At 41.5% G+C, this 24,443-nt stretch overlaps 1 protein-coding gene across 1 annotated transcript in view; it reads right to left on the bottom strand.

Moving 5' to 3' along the window:
* The window catches only part of mafa (v-maf avian musculoaponeurotic fibrosarcoma oncogene homolog a (paralog a)), a 71,606-nt gene extending 48,669 nt beyond the window's left edge, over positions 1-22,937 (bottom strand). The window contains exons 1-2 of the mRNA XM_041040615.1: positions 21,569-22,937; positions 13,153-13,219 (exon numbers count right to left, since the gene is read on the bottom strand). Coding sequence (XP_040896549.1) covers positions 13,192-13,219; positions 21,569-22,533 — 993 coding nt within the window. The 5' untranslated portion in view covers positions 22,534-22,937 and the 3' untranslated portion in view covers positions 13,153-13,191. The remainder of the gene's footprint in view (positions 1-13,152; positions 13,220-21,568) is intronic.
* Positions 22,938-24,443: the final 1,506 nt, after the last annotated feature.

Raw genomic sequence — 24,443 nt, 5'->3', positions numbered from 1 at the left:
GTGTTTGTCTGTTGTGTGTAACATGCTGTATAGTTGAACAATAGTAAGCAGACGGAAGCGGCAGTAGGAAACACCAGATTTCTCCTTGTGGTTTTGCTTCTGGATTTTTTTTTTTCTTTTAACTTTAACAGCTAAATTAGGACAATAAGCCGAGTTTACCATCACAAATGAAACAGTCATACAAGACAAAATGCTCATTTCGTAGGCTGCAAAAGAAAAGAAAAAAGGTGTGTTTGTTTATTACCCACTCACTTATCTTTATGTCTACAAGAAACCTAGTAGGAGCAAGAAGAGATACCACAGTGAGAAAGAAAGAGATGAAAAGACACTGATAGACAAACAGATAATGAGTGTGAAAGTAGTGTAGATAAAGAATGGAGATTTCAGATATAGCCGTTAGCAGTTCAGCCATGATGGTGGCTGAACACAGCTGTCAGACCCAGATGGTGAGTTGCTAATAACATTCAGAGTTTTGCAGCGCACCGTTTATTTTCTAATAATAAAACTGTTAGCGCTTGCTAATAGCATAGCCACTGCCTGCCAAGCACACGTTCCGGCTGACACTCACACCACTCCGCTGCCATTTATGTGCCATACTGCCGAGCTGAATGAGTCTATAGTAGGCCCTAACACAGTAAGACAGACAGACACACACACACACATACACTCTCTTTGACCAGCAAGCTGTTATGTGTAACCAAGCAGAGCAGAATGACCTCAGGTAATGAACAAGTGGATGAGTTTTATAAGCATGAAAAAATAAATATACATGTGGAGGTGAACATAAACACTGATGTCTGTGGATAAACACATATAAACACATACACACTCACTCATATCCTTATGAACATATTTTTGAAAACTTGAATGTGTAGAATGTGGTTTAAAACTAAGTGATTTGCAGAAACGTAACCCTGCACTATGAAGAGGGCCTCTGGCTCTCATTATAAATCATATTTAAAGGAATAGCCTTTGCATTTTACTTTAAAAGTGATACATGATACAGCACTCAATTCAAACAATGTCAAGATTTAACAAAATGTCAGCAGCTCTTGTTATTGGGAACTTCCTGGGTGGAGCAGAGGCAGTCTGATCTTTAGATCATATACAATTAAGCCTGTGATCAAATGGTTGTATGTTTGAATCTTCTCTTTTCTAGAAAAAAATATTCATCCTTTAACAAATGCTGCTGAGGAGTCCTTGGGCAAATCAGCCAGATCCACTGCAATATTGTATCAGTGCCAGACACTGACTATTCACGTGTAATTTTCTTAAACTGAAGATTATATTTTGAAAGTTGTTCAAAATGTTGATTTTAAAAGTAGCTTTTTCTCAATTAAGTTCAGTGATTAATTAATTTAAGGAATAGGAAGTCAAGGAAACACTAATAGGTGCAAACTGAACAAAATCTCTCTAATGCGTTCAGAATACCACTATGAAAATTAATGAAAATATGGAACGAGTAATAAATGAAACATTTTTAAAGAAAAATCAAATTCATGAATGGGCTGTGTCTGGACAGTGGTTCTGGGCAGAACACCCAGACTCCCAGGGACAAAAACAAAAGGTGCTATTCTGCGAAAGCGCTGACTCATCACAGTGCGTCCTACAATAGAGAGCTACTGTGGCGTGACACAGTATGTCACTGACCCTAAAAGACTGCTGCTTCCTTTTACAGACTTTCCCGTTTTAGGTTAGGTCGATAGTGTGCTCCCATACGTAATTCAAAATAATTTCACCTGCCTATTTTTTTTACACCAATTTTACACTCTGTTTTTTAAAAATATATTTATATTTCAACGTTCTTACTTTTGTTCAGTATGTGGCAGTAGGCAGTGACAGGAAATGTAGGGAGAAAAAAATGGGGGTGATATGCAACAACGGTCCACACCTGGAACTGAACGTGCGATGTCAAGTTTTCATGTTATTTGCACCTTAAACTATTGGTGAGTGTGACACCACTCACTTTTCCCTAACCCTTTGTATCTAAGTTGTATGTGTGTGTCTCTGTGTAAAAAAACAGAAAAGAGCAGGCCACTCTTGTCAGTATCATACAAGGTTGTTTCAGCTCGCAACTTATATATTAAATATTTCAACAGGAGCCAATTTCCCGTTAAGTGTCATTACAGTGTTTCTGCACACACGTACGCCTGCAAAGTGCCACAATTAATTGGACTTCATTTCCGGGAGATAATTTCCGACTGTTAGGCAGGCTGTAAAAGCACATCACCATGCACATAATTACATAGAAAGGCAGGAGCAGCCTGCAGAATTTATCTTCCACCCCAAATATGAGAGGCTGGTGAGTGGGCCTCCGCTATATCCTTTGAAGAGGCGTTTATGTCTGTATGCTAACGGTCTGTAAATGAGCTAGCACTGTCACATCACTGAGATGCAGCTTCATTTAGGTTTAAACTCAGTGAGTCAGGGTTTCTGTATCTCTGACTCCCTCAAAATATTTAGCGAATGAATAAATTACAAAGATGCTAAATTAAATTACAACACCCAGGTGGACAAATAAAAAAAAAAAAACTCAGTAGACAAACAGTAAACCAGAATAGTAAAAAAACCAACATGAATTAACTCCAAATTAACTCTGTATACTGCGCCAGGTTTCCAGCTGTCTCGTGTAGCTGAAAGCAGAAACCTGTGTCTTGGGTAATTGAGCTCCCCTCTGCCAGAGTTATCATTTTGCTTATTATGCAGGGATATGTAACACAGCAAAGCAGCTAGATTCTCTTTAGTTGGCTCAGAAGTGAAACCACCTCTTTACTGCAAGGTTTGAAATGTGCAACACTAAAGACAAGATGGGGAACGTGTGGAGGACAGGGGGGCCGCCAAGTCACGCAGCAGGGGTCTTTTATTAAAGGTCTTTCCAGTCAGAGTTTGTGGAAAACTGGAAGAGAACAGAGAGATGAGAGAAGGAGTGACATAAAAAGGAAATTAAATGATTCGTGGAAGTCTATGAGGTGGATGAAGCACTGGTAGGTTGTTAACATGGAAAAATCTTGTCTGTGTATGTGTGTGTGTGTGTGTGTGAGAGAGAGAGAGAGAGAGAGACAGAAGGTTCCGGGGCTGCTGTGTGCAGTACCGGCTGGCAGGGTGGCTGTCAGAATGGCCCTATTTCCTGTGTCAGCTCTAAAATAGGTCCAAACACAGCAGAGATGCACAACACACTCTGGCTATTTACAGCACTCACACCGTGTGTGTGCGCAGGATGCTGCCAAGTATATGGAACCAGACGCATTCTGTGTTGTACTGTATCCGCTCACAGGCTGGAAAAAAAAATGTAGTCACTTAAATAACATACAATATGACAAGGCAAAGAAATGTTGCAAGAAAAATTGCCTTAAAATGGATGACACAGACAGTTAATATTCTTTTGTGGAATGTTTTATGTGTGTGTGTTTGTGTGAGTCAGTGTATGCGCGTCCTTGACCCCTCCATATGTAGGTGTTATGAGAATATTGTGTATGGTAAGGGCACTGCGCCCTGCTTATGTCACTGCACCCACCTCCTGCTCACTGGAACTTCGCGCTCTCTGTGCCCGTGACAACCAGTAAACTTCCCAAATGACGCAGACATGCTGCTACCTTGCCGCTTTGCTCTGGGCATGCACAGTAAAGCTTTCCATGTGCACACACAGGTAAACAGATACTCTACACTGCAGTGCACACAGTACGTTTGATCGTTCCCCAGGGTGGTTTTTAACAATGCACACCAAATTTAGTCTCATTTAAACAGTAGGAAAGAGTTAGTTCTCTTTTTTCTCCCTCTCTTTTTTCTTTTACTCTTTCTATCTCTTTCACAGACAGTTACATGCTGATGGTGGCAATTTGGAGCCATGTGTGAATAACAGTAGGAGGCCACTGGTTCACACATGACCCAACGCTCAGAAACCAGGCTAACACACTACCTGACACACTGTCTCTTTACCCAACACACACTCATTCATCCATAACTGCCACTGACCATTTCCTACCGCAATTGTTTATGCAAAGTTGCAGAAAGTCTGTAGTCAGTTGTCACATCATATCAGCTACCAAGAACAGTGTCAACAGTTTGACCACAATTCCACTGCAGACTGTACATGAGGAACTGAGCAATTATCTCAAATGAGATTCTTGTATCTCAAGGGGGATGCTCAGTTTATCTGTCTGTGTTAAACCATCACTATAATGTTGGAATTCTTAGCTGCTCGCCACCCAAAGACCTTCCTGGTTAAGGGAGGCACCCCTTTACAAATAAGAATGACTCTAGTCAGGTTTAACACAGGCTCATGTTAAATTGTCAGGACATACGTTTGACAGCGGTGCGTCGCTGCTCTGTCCACCCCCGCCATTCCCAAGCAATGCAAACGCAACTTGATCAACTCCCATCCACATATCAAACAAATATTTTCAGGTAGATTCACCTGTTGGGTCACTCTGACCATTTTAGCAGTGTTTCTCATTACGTGCTGCCCATTACCCCATGTCGTGAGTTTTATCTGCAGTTATTTTTAGCCCCCCGTAAACAGAGACAACATAACATTAAGTTTCGGTCCCTGTTTGGTTTTGCTTTGCCGCTCACCCACACTTTCTCAAGTGTGCGCTCACTCTCCTCTCTGTTTCTTTTTCTTTGTTTTTTTTTTAATCAAAATTTCCATCACTGGTTTCAGTTAGGAAGCCAAACGGTTAACGATTACTTCTCGAGGTGAGGTGAGACACAGGGAGAGAACACACCTGAAAAGCAAAACATACATGATTTTTGAAAATGCATGCTATGCTGTACGGCAAAAACTGCATGCACACATTTCCCAAAATACACTGGAAGATGCATAGGAAACAAGCTGGTGCTTACTTTTAGATGTGCCTGCTACTCTTTGGGAATCTTGGTACTGTCTGTTGGCCGACCTCTGTGTTTGCGTTCATTTGTGCATTAATGTGTGCATCTGTAAGTGCTTGTGCAGGAGGAAGAGCTGCAAGTGAAAGGAATTAAATGGAGAGGAGGCGGCTATGGTAGCAGCTATCAGTGTACACTATATTCGTTTTCAGTCACGGGGGCCTCTCATGCATTCTGGTTAAGGATGAGGAGGAGGAGAAGGAGGAAAAAGAGGAGGTGGAGACTTATCTGGAAACTGATAAGACAGCTGAGTCTTTTCTCAAATTATACCAAAATTATTTTAATTGCTAGTGAGAGCAGCAGCGCTTTGAATTTTATCTCCCTGTTTCTCTTTGCTTGCATCGGTTCCTTTGTCTCACACTATCCTGCCCCATATGCTTCCTCTTCCCTCCTGACTCACTTCACCTCATTGTCTATCAAGTTTTCCAGAGAATATCTTTTTAAACACATACAATCGTCAAGCCCCCATCAGGGCCTGCTGAGAAGCGTGGGTGCTTATTTGTGTCAGAGTTTCACTTGTGTGTACCTGCATGTGCTTGGAGCGTGTCAATAGAAAGAGATCACTGGGCCAGTGATTAACACCCAGGCACTATATGACCAAGCTTTGAACCAGAAAAGTGAACCAAAAAAATTATAGTCAATTTGTGTGTGTGTGCGTGCATGTCTTGTGTGCATTTGTGCTCCATGAACCAGAGAGCTCAGGTCAGATGCCTCCAGTGTTGGGCTTAAAGCTGCTTTGAATGGGCCAGGCTGTGCTCATCTTCTGTCTAATCTTCCTGCTCTGGTGAGTGTAGGGAGGAGGAGAAAAAATCCATAGTCTTTTCATCCTCCTGTGACCACTGTGCCTGTGAGACAGCAGCCGTGGGAATGGAGATGGATACAGGCAGCCCTGCCTCTGACCTCCCTCTACTCCAACACAAGGGTGGAGATAAACAGGGCCACAAGGATCGCTAACATCTTTCTTTCTCAGGCACACACAAATGCGTACACACACACACTCTCATAGCGACACACATACACAGCACGGCACAGACATCTCATTAAAGCAATAGTAGGTGAATGTTGCAACAGCAGTGTGCCACTGGGAGAGAGGTCTATTAGGGATACTATCAAGAGACGGGGGAAGGAAATAAGAGTCAGTGTGTTGGTCCTGTGTGCATCTAATTCTGGTATGACACATGTGTTTGATGTATGTCTAATTTTGACCCCGGGGATCCGGCCAAGGAGTCCGTATTAATACTTATTGGCTGAATCATTATGATAATGTAGTGACTGGAGAGTTAGTAAAAGAATTCCTACAATAAATGTCTATTACCTAAAGTGTGAGTGCATGTCCAAGAGAGAGAGTGAGACTTGTTCACATTCGATTCTGTGTGTATGTCCAAAAGTGAGAAAGACAACTTAAACAGACAGCCTGAGAGTGTGTATACAGCAGGCAGTTCATCCTAAATTACTCTTCCCTCCTCTCTGTTTCCTGGGGATTTTGGAGTGATACTCCCCTCTTGCTCCCTCGCTCCCTCAGCTGTCAAAACCCGTCACCACAACTATTCCACTTCAGCTGCCGGGATGGAGAGAAAGCTTTGTCTCTCTCCATCACCCTCCTTTTACATCCCTCTCTCTAATGGCAGTTGTGGCATACTGGGTTGTGTATTGAGAATGTGTTTGTTTTTTTTTGTTTTTTTTTGTTTTTGTTTTTTTAACCATGACCTATTGGTTTAAGGACACAACAGGAAGAGAGTCTCTTACTGCAGAATGTCAAACAGCCATTCCTTTGGTCATGGCTTGTATCCATAGAGATGCATGTGTCTTATTATGGTTTGTCAGGGGTCATTAGTGTAATCCAAGCAGACAGAAGTTTATACTGAGAAAAGTGCACCATAGTATTCTCTTTCTGTTTGTGTGCGTGTGTTTTTTTTAAGTATCTATATGCAGCCACTTCCGATAATGTCATCCTACACTGCTCTCCGCTCCTCGCAACCAGAGACTATCAGCTGTGAACTCATCGCTCTCCTTTAATGGCCAGGTCGCTCAGAAGAAAAAAGAAGAAGAAAGAATAAACTAATAGCATTGCAGAACAGTGAGGATGTTGTGTGTGTTCAATAGAGAGGCTGTACAACTGTGTGAGCAAGAAGAGACAGTTTTCTTAGTTCAGAGAAGGAGTAAGTCAACCAGGACTGTGGGTCTCTCTTGATTTCTGTTTTTGTCTCTGCCACAACATTCTTTCATAGGGGTCTCACACCCTTCCAAAAGAAAAGAAAAAAAAAGTTGACCAATGGAGTTCACAGCTTGGTCTGGCCTGGCGTGCCTGTGCTACACTTCAGAGAGTAACCTCACGACACATGGCCATTAACCGAACATGCCTAATCAGTACAGTGGTGACATGCAGAAGTGTGCCGCTCCTCAGCCTCCACACTTTAAGGCCCTCTCACTACATTGTGTCTACAGGAAGCCCTCCCCTGTCAGGTCTCTGAAGCCATGTGCTCTCCAAGGGTGACACTACCCAAACTCTGTAATTATAGAACGCAAAAAAGCATTCCTCAGCCTGGTTAACCAGAACTATGAGAGAGAGGGACAAATATTTATTCCCCCCACCCCTTCCCTCTGTTCCTCCTCCTTTAACGCGCCCCCACCCCAATAATTTAACAGTAAGAGCAACTCAGTCTTGTAAACACAATAGTTATGTCTGCGCTCACAGAGCCATGAAGCAGACATACAGGCTCCACTACCCCTGCAGCTACCACTAATACAGGCTCCTCTCCTCTCTCTCCTCACCTCATCCTGTATATGCATGTTACCACACTATAAAGCACAAGTTTGGATCTCTTGACATTCAGCTTTCACAATATTTTATTTATTCATAGATTAAATGAGGAATGACAGAGACTCGAAAGGATATTTACAGCGGTGTACATTTTGTATCAGTGTTGTATTTTAATTTTTCTCTATAAGTAGACACAATGTGTTTCACAAGGTCTGGAAAGGTTAAAAAACAACAACAAGAAAAACATCTCTATAGAACAATAACTGTGTTTATGTCTTTCTTCACTATCAATATTTATTTTCACATGCTGTGTATTTAGTCTACAGAGGCTGCAACAGACCCTCTGGGAATCCATTAACTGCCAAAGATGTCAAACGACAAGAGTTGGCACAAATAATACTTGAGATACTGAAATAAAGTGCAGTGCAATACTGAAGTTGGGTCCTAAATGCTTCTCTCTATCAAACCGAAAGGTCAAAAGGTAGTCCTTTGACTTTCACACTGCAATAAGTGTGAGGAACAAAAGGCTTTCTCTATTATAAAGGGAAATCACCCATATTAAATTTCTAGCACATTTGTACTGTACACTGATTCAGTGAGACAGTCCTATGAAGCTGAAATCAATAATTAGTGAGGTGTCGAGACTACACCGACTACTCTTAAGGAAGTGTTGGCCTTTATAAAATCTGTAAGTTTATTAATATGATACCAAATACCGTTTTAATTGTTGTAGCCAAGGCAAGCATAAGCCTTGTAGCATATGTGTGTGTGTCTCAGACATGTATTAATAGGATACACCACCAGACTGTTTGTCTTAACACCTTGTAAACAGTGTGATGAAAACTCAGGCTTTAATTTCTGTGCCTGTGCATGCATTATGGTGATTGTAGATTGACTAAATATCCTAACTTGTTTTAATTAAATACATAAAACAGAGAATAACAACTTTTGGTGCAAGTGTTTCTGTCTGACAGCGAAAAAAAAAAAAAAAACGGAGAGAAACGCATTGTCTCAAAGGCTGTTTGTGTGTGTGATGTTAATGGGCAAGCACAATGCATTAAGCCTGGAATGTAAGTAATGTGCACTTAGACACAGAGTGCCAGCCACACTGTGTGGACAGCATCGTTTAACGTGCGGCAATAACTCTGTTAGGCTGCTGCTTCTCGTTGCCTCTCTTTCAGCCTGCATCTTCTCTTATCTCTCTTCCCATTGTCACTCCCTGTATACATTTCTTAAATGGTGCACTGGTGTGAAAGATGAAAGATGAGAGGGGACACTGCAGGTCTCTTCAGAGCTATTTACTTTGTACCATTCTGTCTCCCTCTGGTCCTGTTTGTCTGAGTGAAGCAGGAGCATTACTGAAAATACTCCAGAAACATTTGATATGATGCAGCGGTACCACACGACTTTTACTCTTCCTCTAAAAAATACTGAAACATGCTGTGATTCAAGAGTGGAGCTGAACTCTATCAGTGTAAATGCAGGTCTGGCCTCCACAGAGGACCTGCACCCTGGGTGAATGACTATGAGAGTTGCTGTATGGCAGGATGAAGTGTGTTCATTTCCTTATTTATTGACTCACTTGCTTTTCTCTGAGTGTTTGAAATTAATAACAGCCAGCAGAAATCAGACAGAGGGATGAAAATCAGCACTTTCCCTGCAGTGAAGCCATTCATCAAGCTAACGAGGGGGAGAATAGGAGTGGAGGAGGCGAGGAGGGGAAAAGTGACGTTTGGAGAGGGAGCAGGGGGAGAGGGAGCAGGGAGAGCGGGAGGGAAGCAGGTGCAGCGTGAGGCGGAGGGAGGGAGGGAGAGAGAGAGGGGGAGGGAAAGTGACGTTGGGAACAGGCGAGAGAAAGGAAGCTAAGTTTGTTTGTGAGGAGAAGGAGGAGAGTCATTTGGAGGATAGCAGGGCACACAGAGGAGGAGGAGCTGTGTCACTCTAAAAAGAGGGGTAGAGATGGAAAGAAAGACAAGTTTGACATTGGAGTATAAATAGAGAGGGAGGAGAGAAACAGAGACAGCGTCCCCTCGACTGAATGACTGAGGGATTGGCACAGAAATCAAGGCAGCACAGAAACAAACGAGGATGTGTTTATATGTTTTTAAGTCCAATGCTAATGAGTGGCTTTTTAGACTTTAATAACAACTATGTCCACAATGACTGGGTTCCTTAGGCCTCTGCGAGTGGCATTTGGTCTCCACAATCAGCAAACTACCAGCTCTACCAGCAGTATTGTCTCATGATGCTGAGGAGCGAGGCAGATACAATACAGAGCTCTCATTCACTGTCCCCAACAGAAGTGTTTTACACGCCTTCCTTTCACTGATGGGCGATGATGGGCCTGCCCTCTCCTGAAAGCCTTCGCCCTTGCGATGACTTGGTCCCATGCTGCTGCGCCTCCCTGACAGTCCACCAGAGACCCAACAGTATCTCACACCCAGAGTAGGGCTGACTAAGCACTTACCGCTGAGCCTCTCTTCTCAGAGCGAGAGAGGAGTGCCATGCTGAGAACTCTGCCACAGGAAAATAATTAGCAAAGTGGAGCTCTGCCCAAACACACTGGGCTAAATCTAGTACCACTTCACATACAAATGCAGCCATAAATCTTTTTTCTTTTTCTTTTCTTTTCTTTTCTTTCTTTGCAAAGTATCATCCTCACAATCAGGTGTAAAATTTTAGTTTCTTGTTTAGGTTTTGTGTTTATTCTTACATATTTTAATGTAATCATTTGTACTAATACTACGGGATAAATTTAGGATAGTTCCAATGAATGTGTGTCACAGTTAGCCCATACAGTCTTCTGTGATGAAAAAACACCCAGTGAAAGCTTCAAGCTGCTTTGCTGTCTTTCCTCAGTCTGAGTGTGTCCAAGCTAAGAAACGTGTGCTCTGTGGCTTGTAGTCACGCAAACTGTACCCATCTCACTGTACATGGATATCTGTATTTTTAACTTTAAAGTTAGACCACGGTGTCTTTGGTCACCAAGACTAAATATAGTCAGTTCCTCCTGACCAGTCTCCAGTTTCTCACTCCTTTCCGAGAGGCAGGTGGAGCAGAGACGGGGAGGGGAAAGGGAGAGGGATAACACCCAGTCTTGAATAAATCATCCCTCGACTTTTGACCCATATGGAGCAGGAGGTTGTTTTTGTACTTTTGTACTGCCCCCCTTCTCTCTCCGGCCTCTGCACCCCTCCTCTATCTCATTCATTATTTCCTCCTCATGACAGGTCAATCTGGATCGATTTCATCTGCCCTCGATGGCTGAGACCAACATCCTGGCACCCAGAAATAGAGCTCTGTGTGATAGAGGAGCCTGTGACCAACCGTTACCGTTAGCACGCAGCTCTGAGAAGGGGTGAGCGAGAGAGGATAGGGGAACAAAACTATTTTTGAAAAACATTCAATTTACTGTACTTATGAACTTCACTGATATACAGGTGCAAAAGACACTTGTGCAGACGGGAACTGGATTGTGTGACTAGTTGTGGTGCGTGGGTGACACTGCTTCAGCAGGTTTCACCTAAACCACCCTGCTGTATACCAGACAGTTGGCTGGTGGCCTTGCCTACCTGCTACATTAGGCTTATGTGATCACAGATCCATGTGCACATGCACTCAAAACATGCAAACACACACACACAATCATGCTTCCCCAATCTATATTTGTGCTTCCTTCTTCTTTCTCACAGCCTCTTTCATACACTTACAGTGCATATACGCACACCTGGTGTTTTATCTTCGTCAGCACATTCTGGGTGCTTCAGCTCCCTACTGGGCCCTGAACTCCAGTGTCTCTTTGCATGGCAAATCCCTGAGGTGTGTAACATACACACCAGTCGCAGGTGAGACATCCTGGCAGTCTCATACAACGTTAACCTCTCTTTATCTCTTTGCCAGCTCAACATCTGACAGAGTAAATACATTTGCGCCTGGTAAAGTCTTTTTCTTTTGCAACGGTGGGGTAGAGGTGCAGTGACACAGAGTCCTGGTGTTGTCTAGGCTGTCCAGGCCGGAGTCAGGACACTCTTTCCCCAGGCAAGGGCACCGAGACCTGGCTCTCCGTCTCCATCACTCAGCCTGTCCTCCTGGAGCTACGTGGCCAGACTGCACATTACCCCCTCATATGCATGGATTTGCATAAAACAAAGACATGGCTCTGCCTGCAACGTCTGCCATGGTTGAAACCGCTCGGAACAGGTTCGACCAGACCAGACCACACACAGCCCCTCCAAGCTTGGCTGGCAGGTTGTCAGAGCGCAACATCACTATAGCGCAACGCCATGGCAAGGGAACTGAGATTTACGAGGCTGACTAAGATAGACACCCTCATGGTTTTCCACTTTCATTCGTTTAACATCCGTTCCCCTGGCGTTGTTTATATTCTACACCCCTTAACAGTGAGCAGAGGGCACCTAATTCACAGTGATGACGTGGGAGGAGAATCAGAGTACTTAAAACACTTCATCTAAAGATGATTTGTCCTTGTCTTCCCTGATGGCTTTTGTCCTGCTTCTCCTCCTGAAGTTAAGTGGAGTTGGAGAAAGGCCAACCACTGATCCCGCACCCCACTTAGACACAATCAAGTAAATAACACTGGACACAAATACATGTACGCACAAAAACACATACACACATACTTTACTCCGCCAAGGTGGAAAGTCGTGAACACAAGCTCAGACCTTCGCTCATTCTGATGTGTCATGACCAAGCACATCATTGGGGTTTGCTATGGAACAGTCAGTGAAACCATTACAAGAACAATTGGGTTTGCAATATACATTTGCCCAGGTTCCTCTCTGTCTCCGTGAATTGATTTCAGGACTGGATGCTTATTCTTCACTCTGCCTCTCTCCTGTTGTCCGAGACACTCTGCCTTTTCTCTCTGCCTTTCTCATACACAAAATCTGAACATGTAATTTACATTTGAATGAGTAGCTATAATCTGCTGGTTGTGCTGTTGATCCAAGACGACAGAAAACTTCTGTGTTGCATGTGTATGTGTGCTATTTTTTTCTTTTTTCTTTGTGGATTTAAATGAGGTGAGAAAATGCATACAGTACTCGGAAAAGTTATGGCATTGGGACAGAGATGTGATGGAGAGAGATACTGTCAGCAGGAAGAAGGTGTATCCCCTTTAGCATATGAATAGGAATTGACACTATGGTACATTATGTATCGGTTATGGGGGCCTTACAGTTTTATAGCAATATGCTATGAAAAACTCAATGCTAAATACTATATGTGGTGACTACATCCTCTCCCTATTTAATGTGAAATTCTAATGAATAATTAATTAATGATTAATATAAATATCATTGTGTAGTGATATAATAGGAAAACAACAACAACATTACCAGTAATAATACAGTATATGTTACAATTAGGCTGATACCATATGTACGGCTGTGTTTTACAAATTGGACTTCACTCACTGTTTTGAGGTTGGAATTACAGGGTAAAGCAAAACAAAAAAGCTTAAAGAGATCAAGTAAGAAGTGTTTTACCTCAGGAAGCCAAGGGCACGGAGGAATGGGGCTTGAAAATCACAGATGGAGGAATTTTCTCGATGACCTAAAGGAGCAGATAAGATTGGACAAAACATATCAGAATGGATAAATGAGTCATAAATACACATAGTGTCTTCTCTCCTGTTTCTTCTATTGCGTGTCACTCTCTGCCACCCTGTCTTACACACACACACACACACACACACACACACACACACACACACACACACACACACACACACACACACATACACACATACACACACACACAAACAATCACAAAGAAACAAGTAGATTCATTCCAAGCGAGATTCACTCTCACCTTGTCTTTCTGCTGAAATACAGTACATGTATCATAGTAAGCGTTTGATGCGGAGGGAAATGTAAAAATTTGCATGCAAATAGATTCTACAGGCAGAACCCATGCATCAAAACACTGTAACCACAAGAGACAAAACTAAAATATCTAAGCACACAGTGTGCCGTTGCGCAGAAAAGGCAAAATAGTTTTATGCCACGGCCTCTATTCCTGTTCATTTCATTAAATCACATAATTAATTGTTGTAAAAGGGAAGGAATTTATCGTGCAGAAAACTACACAGTGGAGGATGGTAATGTTTGCCTTCCCTACTACCTCATGAGCGGCACTTTCATAAGCACCCCCCTCAAGACACACGCAAGTAAGCATTGCTCTGGGCAGGTCCAGATAGAGCTATTCATATTCCCTGTAAATGTTGCTACACAAGTGAAAACATTAACTTAGCTCTTAGCCTCCTGTGCACAGATGCCAAGCAGGGTCCCTTTAAAACGCTGTGGAAAATGACAGTTGTGGAAATACTTTGCCCATACACCGCAGTGAAGGAAATTTTAAATCACTGGATTTTCAAATAAATGCCACATAACTCTACTTCTACTGAGTATATAGAACTGCAGGAAAACAGAGGTGATGCAGCATGATGATATTAGTACTGCAGCAGAAAAAAAAGTCATTGCATCTGCATCACAAAGTATAAGCTTTCATCAGGGTGACATATCATGGTCTGGAGGAAAATTTAAAAAAGAAAGTCGCCTCTTCACTAACATACCAGAGAGCAGACATGTTGGTGCTTATCACCTGTATGTATGGAAATGACTCCTTAATGATGTTAGCTATGCTTTATCTCTTGTGTCATTCATGTCATACTGTAATACTCATTATATAGTTGAGTACACTATAGGTGTTAAGGAAAGAAACATATTGTTTATTGTTCATCTCTTAATGACTAAATCTTCTTTGGATCAGCCTCTCACATGAATTGCTGTGCTGTAGTTTTACATTTCATGAAAAGCATACTTTGAAAGCTTTGGGAAAAATTAACTTACAGTGCTGGCAAAACCCATCAAGCAAAACCCTTCTCGAGTGGAACTGTGATTTTAGTCGTATTTTTTTTTTTTATTCATTTGCAGAAATTTGAAAACTTTATGCCATTTTGAAAGAGAATAATCCCTCTAACATTTTTTTCAGCTGTCACCTTTTGCGCAATGGGACTGCTGAGAGATGGTGTTGCATTTATTTAAGTCACAGGCTCTTGGTTTGGGTCCATTTACAGACATATAAAATTACCCCAGCAAGTCCCGACCACCTCATTACCAACATAACCTGCAGCCAGTCTTTCAAGGACAACTCTCTAATGACACCACGCGTATCCGCTTAATGTCTATTTGAAGCACATAGTGACTTTCTGCCACAAAGAAAGAAAGGAATGTATAGAAAGAGCAAAACGTACTCTGATAAAATAAGCAGCTTAATTGATCCCCTATGTCTGCTTAATTCAGAAGAAGGGAGTGTTTCTGTATTGTACCTCTCATATACACTGTAAAGAGAGGAGGGTTTTTTTCTGTCTCTGTATCTGCTGTGAATCTGGACAGACCATTGTGAGACCAGATGTGGCTGCCACCTGGTTGTGCTGAGACACCTGACTTGTGTTTCTGTTAACTCTCTGCAAATCCAGAATATCTCCTATCAGCACTGCTGTTTTTTTTTTTCCAGAACCAAACTCATAAATAGTCTTGAGTTATTTAATTTGTCACTGTGGAAAATAAAAAAAATTGACTCTCATATTCTTATACTGAGGGGAAAACTACTATATGACTTCAATATGTATAAAAAACAATATAAATAACATGAGGCAATGGTGGCCTTGTTTGTAATGTCATTTGGATTTTGACCCTAGCAACTACAAAAAGGATGAAAAAGGACAAAAAAGGAAAAGAGGGAAAGAATGGGGTGATCTTCCTGCATAAGTTAACCTCAGAGAATCACTTTTGATCATAAATACTCTCTGCCCAGTTACAAAGCTAAAGTAATTTTTATGCACTTAGTTTGGCCAGCGTTCGTTTTAAGTACAGGAACAAGCAAATGCAAAAAGGTGAAAGCAGATAACATTTTTAATTTTTCTGTGTTCTAAGTATTTTGGATTTGTTGCATCACTTGATAGATGATAAATACATTGTTCTTTCTAAAAAGATCTTGGAATTGACTTTCCTTGTTATAGGTTTTTTAATTAAAGTGTGTGAACTCAGAACTGACACTGACAATCCCAGTCACACCCAGTCTGAGTCATGCCTGGTTTTGTTGTGTCTTTGCAGCTCCCACAATGCAATCCCTGCATAATGTGCGTGTGAAAATAAAATGAAGTGCTCTCCGTGACCATCGTGGGTGCCACAAACACAACCGGACAATTCCCATAACACTTCCCTGATTAATTAAACTACTACAAAGGCTGCCTTATTTTTATCATCCTTATTTCCACTTGACAGTGACTCTGTGGCTTTTTCTGTTCAGCTACATGAGGTGAAAAAGAAAAATGTTTGGCAGCGTAAAACTAAACCTGTCAGGCATCAGCCAAGTGCCACGTCTGCCCTGTTCTACACAATTTAAGGTAACAGTTGTGCTGCATACATAAACACCTTCTGTGTATTTCAGCCTGCCCTAAATGAGTCATCTACTTGGAGCTAAGTCATGTTAACACATTAATTAATAATATAGCTTTTACATAGTCAAAAAAAAAACAAACTTATACTAAAAGTTGTTTTTGTCTTAAACTAATTAGACTTTGTTCATATCCTCAGAAACATACTTACGTAACAAAAAAAGCATGCTGCGAGAGTGTAACTCTAAGACAGCGGTGAAATACAGGAAATGGGTAAAAAAAAAATTGGCAGTGAGTAGTCTTGAATTTACTGTGTGCTGTACCATGTCGGATGTGCATGTACATCTCATTCAGTGGGTTCTGGGCAGAGGAAATGAGCATGAGCTCCCCAGGGCAGGGATTACTCTAATGACTTTGAGAGCAGCCTTGTGCGCTGTAACTTTTGACCTCTGCTCATCCTCTTCTCCAAAAGACGACAAGAGAGACTCACACGTGCAAGCACAGACACATACTCACACATCTGAACGTATGAGCACGCATTTTATCTACATAGACACCAGTCGACCTCTCACACAAGCCAGTGTGAGTTAAGAAATGCAGAATCACACACAAACAGCAACACAGCAGATCCTCTCCAGCTCATTCTCTGGCACACATCAAAAGCCTGTAAGAATTCCGACCCCCAACCAGCCCTTATATTTGGGTCTGTCAACTGGTGTACTGCTACTTGACTGAACATTGTGCTGCATCTTATGCTGTCAGCCCGCCTAGCGCCAGCGTTCCATACGAGTGCATCATTGGAAGATCGATAGATTTATCACTTACATAACCATTGCGCACTGGTGCCACAGATATAAGGGGAAACATCTTTTGCAAATTAGATCTGTCTTCACGCAAATGTCATTTAGCTTGGAGACTGAAGTATTTGAGTTGTGTAAATGCCAGAATACAGAGAAACACAAGGAATATCATGCTGTGAATCAAAAGGCTGGGGCAAGTCTTTGCAGGGCCATTTATTGTTTCTCTGTGTGTTGGTGTTTGTGTTGGTGTGTGTAGGCTGGCAACTTTGTTTTCATTTCTAGTGTCTGTGTGGTTAGTGTGTTTTCGGTTCTTGTGCATTGGCATTAGAGGTTTAACTGATCTCTCCCAATAAGGAAACAATCAAAATAAACAAGCTAAAGAGTCTAACGAGGCGGCCTTATACAGAAACCAAATTTTCATTTTTTACATACCACTCAAAACACATCAAAAAAACCCACCACACAACTGCACGGCCTTTAGAGAAGCAAAGCCTAAATCGAAATTATTTCTCTCTTTGAAATGGCAAGCACAGAAACATGTTCTTTAAAGGGGGAAAAAAGCACACGGTTATCCTCCATGAAGTCCTTTAATACAATGTTGTGGTTAATATGAAATATCAAAATATAGCAGCACTATGGCTTAGATCAAATAGATGTAATTAGATAAATTGAGGAAGAAGGAGAGCGGCTTGGCTGTAAATTGCATGGTGTGTGCATGCTAAGACCCAACACTGGCACAGCTGCACGGAGCTGCACTCACGATTTATCATCTCTACATCGCAGGAGCCAGTGGCCCACACCACTATTAATCATCAGCAAAATCATTTAATTCAGCCCAAGCCCGCCTATTGTCTCAGTTTCTCCCCTCACTCTGGGCAAATCAGCCACCACAGCAGCAGCACGCACCTCAGAGGAAATCGCACAAAACAGAGTGGGATACAAGTGCTGGGTTAAAACCATCTTTTTTTCTGTTTTTTTTTTTTTTGGACAGCCTATGTAGCACATCATGGCTGGCAGATGGTGCAGAGGGTGGCTTTCTTGTTTTGTAAATTTAAAAAGTATTAAAATTCATAACTGCAAAGACTGCTGTTTATAGTGTAGAATAACAGTTGATCACTCAGTGCTTTGTTAACACGGTGTCAGGGTGGTAAATTTTTATGAAAGGTGCTCTTTGTGTATATCCTTTGCTCACAGCCACACACACACACACAAACTGTGGCTAAGTTGCAAAAAGCTGACAAATCCAGACAGAATCTGTCCTCAGAAACCTTAGTGTTTCTTCAAAGTGGATTTTGGCACATTGGTCTTCCTGTTTCAACAAACAAATTGTTCTGGAACAGTGAAACAAGATGCCCACAAGGCTATTCCTTGTCCCAGAACTTACAAAAGAACTTTTCCTCTTGTGTTTCAGAAGAGTGGACCTTTCAGTTAGTGCACCAGCGCAGTGAAAAAGTAATGCTGAAAGACATCAAAATGAGAAGTCTAAACACTAGCTGAAATGCAAGATTGGGTACAGCAGAGCTGAGCCTCTTTTTGCTCACCGCAGCGGCTGACTTACATTGGCACCTTCTCCAGTGCCCCCTCACATGCCTGTCATGACTGTGCCCTCCCTGCACCCCTCTCCGAGAGCATGTCTGCTCCAGGCCAACATCCAGGCCCACTGACAAACAGGATAAAGCGGGGTGAAATTGGGAAAGCCAAACGATGACATGCTAATGACATGATGTTGATGTGAGCACACAGTGTCCGAAAAACACAGACGCAGACAGTGGGCACGCTACACACACACAGATCAGAGAGCTGGCAATGTGAAACAGGGCAAATGGAGGGTGCAAATATGGAAACACGCTTAGCCAAAGGAAATTCACGTAGAGATGTCATCCTTTCATACTGTCATTCAAAGAAAAGACACACACACACACACACATAAGGACACACACAAGCACAGACAGAGAGACTGGCATATACACACTAATCACAGGTAATATTTTGCAATAATATATGAGACCATATTGGGATTCCATAATCACAAATGAGGATATAATTCATGAACCAAAATCTTTTAAATAGACAATGCAAATATAAAAATTCATCGTGCACAAGAATTTGATTGTTAAGATGATTTAGAATGGAAATGGAATTAAAATCATTAAACAAAAATGGCAACAAGTAAGATTTCAGTCTAAGTCTACACTTTGGGATTATTATACTGTGAAAAGGATTTTTCATTCACAGTTACTTTGGGGAGTTTGAAGAAAAAATTTGAAACCTGTGTCAAACAGTGGTGTGTCAGAGTACATTCATTTGTAGGCCACTGCGTGTCTAAATCTTTTTCTTTTTAATTTCTTTTTTTTGGTTTCATCAACTTGTCTGTAACATCGAGCTTAAACCTCCACAGTTTTACATGCAGTACTCGTGCGTCAAAATGGATGCGTCAAAAGCGTCTCAACCCGAATTGCTCATCAAATTTTTGCTTTATTGTTTTGGGTAAATTTGTCGATAACTTTGTTTTTCATATCATGTTGCTGATTCGTTCAGGGTGGCCGGTTGTTAAATTGGTGCTGGGAGAAAGCACATTAAATTGGGCGAAAACAGCATATATAAAAATGTAGTGCAGCAATCTCCACTCTGTTTTGATTCTAGTTTCATGTTTCGATCACAAAAGCAAAAATTCTCAGGACAAGTCAAAAGAAAAGTGAGAAACTTATTGAATTGATGACAATTACATACATTTATTGCATATCATTTAATTGTATGAAATGAAAAAACGAGCACATATGAACATCACATATGGTTAGTGAGTGAAATAATTTTGCACAGCAAAATATATATATATATACTATATATAAGATGAAAGATTAATTAACATATTTTCAAGATTTATTGGCGAATGGTACTCCCTCATTTTTGTACATGCAGGGTGTCAATCCCTGACGATCTAACAATGTCCAGACATTATTGATTATAATAATTGTTATTGCTTTGCGAATATTGACTTCGCTCAAGACAAAACAACAGACTCTCCTGAACTGATAATAAAGTATCAAAATGTTACGATTAAGTCGTAACAGAATGCCAAACTTATCTTCTTGAGATGTGGAGAATACTAACTTTTCCTTAACTTCTACATGATTACAGGCGATATTTGTTTATTTATTTATTTATTAGTTTATTTCAGTCCAAAATATGTCATTTGGTTGAAGAAACACGTTTCCAAAAGCATGGCAATTGACTTTGACTTCGGCTATCAGAATTATCTTCTCCAACAATCCTTTCTTTCTTTCTTTCTTTCTTTCTTTCTTTCTTTAAATACAGTAAGGAGCCGTGTGGCGGAGACCAGTAGAGCTCTCACACATCTGTTTTAAGCACATGCTGCAAAAGCGCTGTTTATGCACTGCACAATACTGCTCATTTTGGAGCCGAGCCAATTTCTCTAAACCAGCATTAAAAAAATACTTTTCTGCCGCAGTCTCCTCATTAATTGCCCTAGTAAATCTATCCGCTCCAACCTGTAGCACGTTATCTTTTGCAACTTAGATTATAAAAAACTTTGTACTTAAATTACGCTTTAAAAAATATTCAAAGGTTGACAAATGCACAATGGAATATCTTTAAATAACAATATAGGCTTTAAGCAACAGTCTAAACTTCCAGGAAAGGGATCGGTGATTTCCTGAACAGTGAAGTCTTTTCTTTCCCCCTCGCACCAGGATCTCCGCCGATCAACTTCCATCAGGAATGCATAGCGCATTCACTGCAGCCTAATGACAGCCGGTGGTGGTGCACTTCAACACAGCTGAAATGCACTTGTATAGATTACAAGGGGTGGGAAGTCCTGTCACTTTTTTGTTGCTGTCCCAAAAAAGTGAGGAGGCCATAAATGAAGTATGAATGCCATGCTGGAGTCATCCGACAAAAAGGACATCTTCAAGCACAGAACGAAAAACCATACATGTCCAGCATGCAGGGCAGTTCAATAACACATCTCTTTAAAAACAATGAATAGTTTGTAATGAATATAGTCTTTTGTTGCTCAACACAATAACAAGCAAACGCATGAGATGAGGTGGCGTCAAACGGCAGGCTCGCAGTCCTCCAAGTTTGGCAGACAAAAAAAAAAAAAAAAAAAAAAGGAAAGGTAAAAAAGACCAAAAACATATTGTCGATGGATGCAGTTTTGACAGGAATCTGTACACTGAATTAAAAGTAAAATGATGAAAAAGGGCAAGTTGATGAACTTCGGATGAGTATACTTAGTGCTTGCATGCACACTTCGTATACTGCGGCATAAAGTTGGATCAACTTTCAAAAATCATATTTTACTCAAACACTGCAAATCTAATGAACAACGATGAAAAAATCTCGACAAACAGGCTATTCATAATATACTGAATATGACAGCAAAAAGTAGATGAAAGTTTTCTGAATATGACTCTCCAAATTTAAACACACGGATGACAGAGCCCTCCAAATCTAAAAACAGTCGCAGACTTGAGAAAACTCTTGTTTAAAAAAAAAAAAAAAAAAAGTATTAAAATAAAAAAAAAATAAAAATAAAAAAAGTTGACAAATTAGTTCTTGGTCTAGTGGGCTTTGCGCCAAATGAAAAAAAAAAGTTCTATAATGAAAACTTTTTTTAAGCGGGGGTGAGTAACTCATCTGATATTCTTTTTTTTTTTTCACGATAATGTCGAGACTCACATGAAAAACTCCGGGGATGAAGGGTTGTTGTCACTGCTGGATCCATTTTCTCTGAAGCCGTTGCTGATGAGCTTCTCATACTTTTCTTTGTACGCGTCCCTCTCCCGGACCAGCCTGGAGATCTCCTGCTTTAGGTGGTCGACCTGCTGCATGAGTTGCGTCTTCTCTCCCTCCAGGACGTGCCGCTGCTGGACCCGCTTGAACCGGCAGGACTGAGCGTAGCCTCTGTTCTTTAGGGTCCTCCTCTTCTGTTTCAATCTGATCACTTCTTCCTTGCTGACCCCCCGTAGCTGCCGGTTGAGCTCCCGCACTGACATGGTCACCAGCTGCTCGTCTGAAAACCGCTCCTCCAAGCGCATGTGTGGGTGATTTGTCCCAGTGCCGTTGTTCTGGACGCCAGGTGCCTGGTGGTGGCTGCTGCTGTGGTGGTGATGGTGGTGGTGGTGGTGCTGCGCTCCGTTCTGAGCGGCTGCCGCAGCGATAACTGCCGACACCACCGCCGCGGCAGACCCCATCTCTTCCCCGGCCATGGTGCCTCCTGCTCCGGCTGCGCCAGCAAACTGCTGGCTCCTGGCATAGCCATCGAAGGACTGGAGCTGGTGACTGCTGTTGATCAGCGCCTCGACCGCGTCTTCGGGGCTGAAGCCCAGCGCCTCTGGATTCAACTGCTGTTGATAACCGGACATCCAGTAGAAATCCTCTATGTGTGTCTTCTGCTCGCTCCCCGAGCCCGGACTGGGCGCCGAGAAGCTTGGGGAAGGGGGCACCGAGCTGCAAGGCGTGCTCATCGGGGTGGAAGACAAGGATCCCCCGGCGATAAGGCGACTGCACTGGCTGATGTTGCGATCGGGCTCCACCGGCTCCTTTTTCACTTCAAACTTCATCAGATCGAAGTCATTAACATATTCCATGGCCAGGGGACTGGTGGGCAGGTCGGAGTTGCTCATTGCCAGCTCTGATGCCATCCTCTTGCTGCTGACAGTCCTCCAAATGGGCTGAAGAGCAGCTGTCAAACTGGGTTGGTTAGGAAGAACGTGAGCCAGTTTGATTTTTAAGCGTTTGTCTTGAAACTCAAAAAAAAAAAAAAAAAAAAAAAGAAATAAAAAAATAGGTTTTCAGCGTCCCTTTTGCAGCCGCGGACTTGCAAGCGTGTGAGAGTAGTTTTTCTTTGCAGAGTCTATTGCACAGACACACCAGTGCCGCGCGCACGAGTAGCGGAGTCCTTTTTCAGCATGTGAAATTCGGCGGTTTTGTATTTCAAACATTTAACACTTTACGGTTTTCTTCATGAATACATTGCGCAAGCGGAGAGGGAGAAAAGCCGAGAGTAAGGGAGTAAATGCAGCCTCGCACGTTATATGCCGCTGACTGGTGGGGCGATATTTTAGAGGGATCACACAGCAGATGAGTTTAAGAGCATTGTAGCTGCCCTGACGTCAGGCTGGAAGGGGGAAATTGACTCGGACGAAGAGCCAATAGGGTCGCACACTCCGAGAGCTAATTAACATATTAGTACCAGAAACAAAAGTTTTCTTAACTGTCAAAGGCCATCAGCTGACTGTCAGCTGGGACAGAACCTCTTAACTCTTTGGCTGCTATGACCGTAATTTTAATCATCGTTTTTTTGTTTTTTGTTTTTTTTTTCTTTTATATGGAGCAACAATTTCTACCAGATCCATTTATTTTTATTTCAATGAAAGGAGGCGAAATGGATTACTTAACATGAGAGTCCCAATGCAAAGCATTTAGAGAACAGAAAGATAGAGGAAAAAACAAACACATAGATAGATAGATAGATAGATAGATAGATTTTTACATCTCTAAGACAATGTGTATAATAACCGTTCTCGTTTTAATGAAAGCTTTTAACCATCTGCTTATTTATGCTTCTTAATGTTATAGTTTATAATTTTTATATATTTTTTTATATTTTCAATGCAGCATATTAAATGTAAATTCTCTCCTAGAAAAATCACTTCAACTTATAAATGACAGTATCTTATTTTCCCGTTATTTTGTAGCACAAATGACTATACAGAACACAAGTGGCAAATATTGACGATGTAAAGAGATGTAACTTCAGAGACAATTGACCAGAAATATGAAAGGTGGATTGAAGAGATTTGTCATGCCTTTGCGCATCATTATAAAACTCAACACTGCCACCTTTTGGTCGTGCCTGTGCATGGGATCCCCCTCTCAGTCACTGTAATAGGCCGTACAAATTTAAGTGAGAGAATAAAAGTGATTATAAAGGGATGAAAAACATGCTGTTTGCAAAAGCCACACATATACACGAAGTCTATCCTTATTTTCCTTATTTTATTAAGGCAAAAACGCCAAATACTCCTTGTGACTCTCAAAGGAGTTATGTAAGAAGATCAAACCCATACTGTGTGGAAGAAATCATGTCAGTGGAGGTGAATACCAGTGAACCCAGTGTTCCATCCAAACTGATATTATGTCGTACAGCCATAAAAATCACTTTATCTAAGCACGGGCCCAGTCGTTGCAGTGGAGTCATATAAACCACTCTTGTACTTTGCACTTTATCTCAGTTCAGAGGTCTGCTACTTTTAATTGATCCGTGTACAAGAATAACATGAGGCAGTCTGGGTATTTCTGTTTCCCATATTACTTGTGTCCTCTCTAGTTAAGTGGTCATAATGGGTTTATTTTTTTCCCCTGTAGATCAAACAGGTTTTCTGTCAGCACTGTAAAGTGAGTGTGTTCCAATATGTCACTTTGGCCAGGGGGGCACAGAGACTATTGTGATGCTATTTCATAATATATATATATATATATATATATATATATATATATATATATATATATATATATATATATATATATATATATATATATTAATTTCATA

Source organism: Toxotes jaculatrix, chromosome 1, assembly GCF_017976425.1.
Source record: "Toxotes jaculatrix isolate fToxJac2 chromosome 1, fToxJac2.pri, whole genome shotgun sequence".
NCBI lineage: Eukaryota > Metazoa > Chordata > Actinopteri > Toxotidae > Toxotes > Toxotes jaculatrix.
The sequence above is the reverse complement of the archived record's forward strand: the minus strand, read 5'-3'. Positions and strand labels throughout refer to the sequence as shown.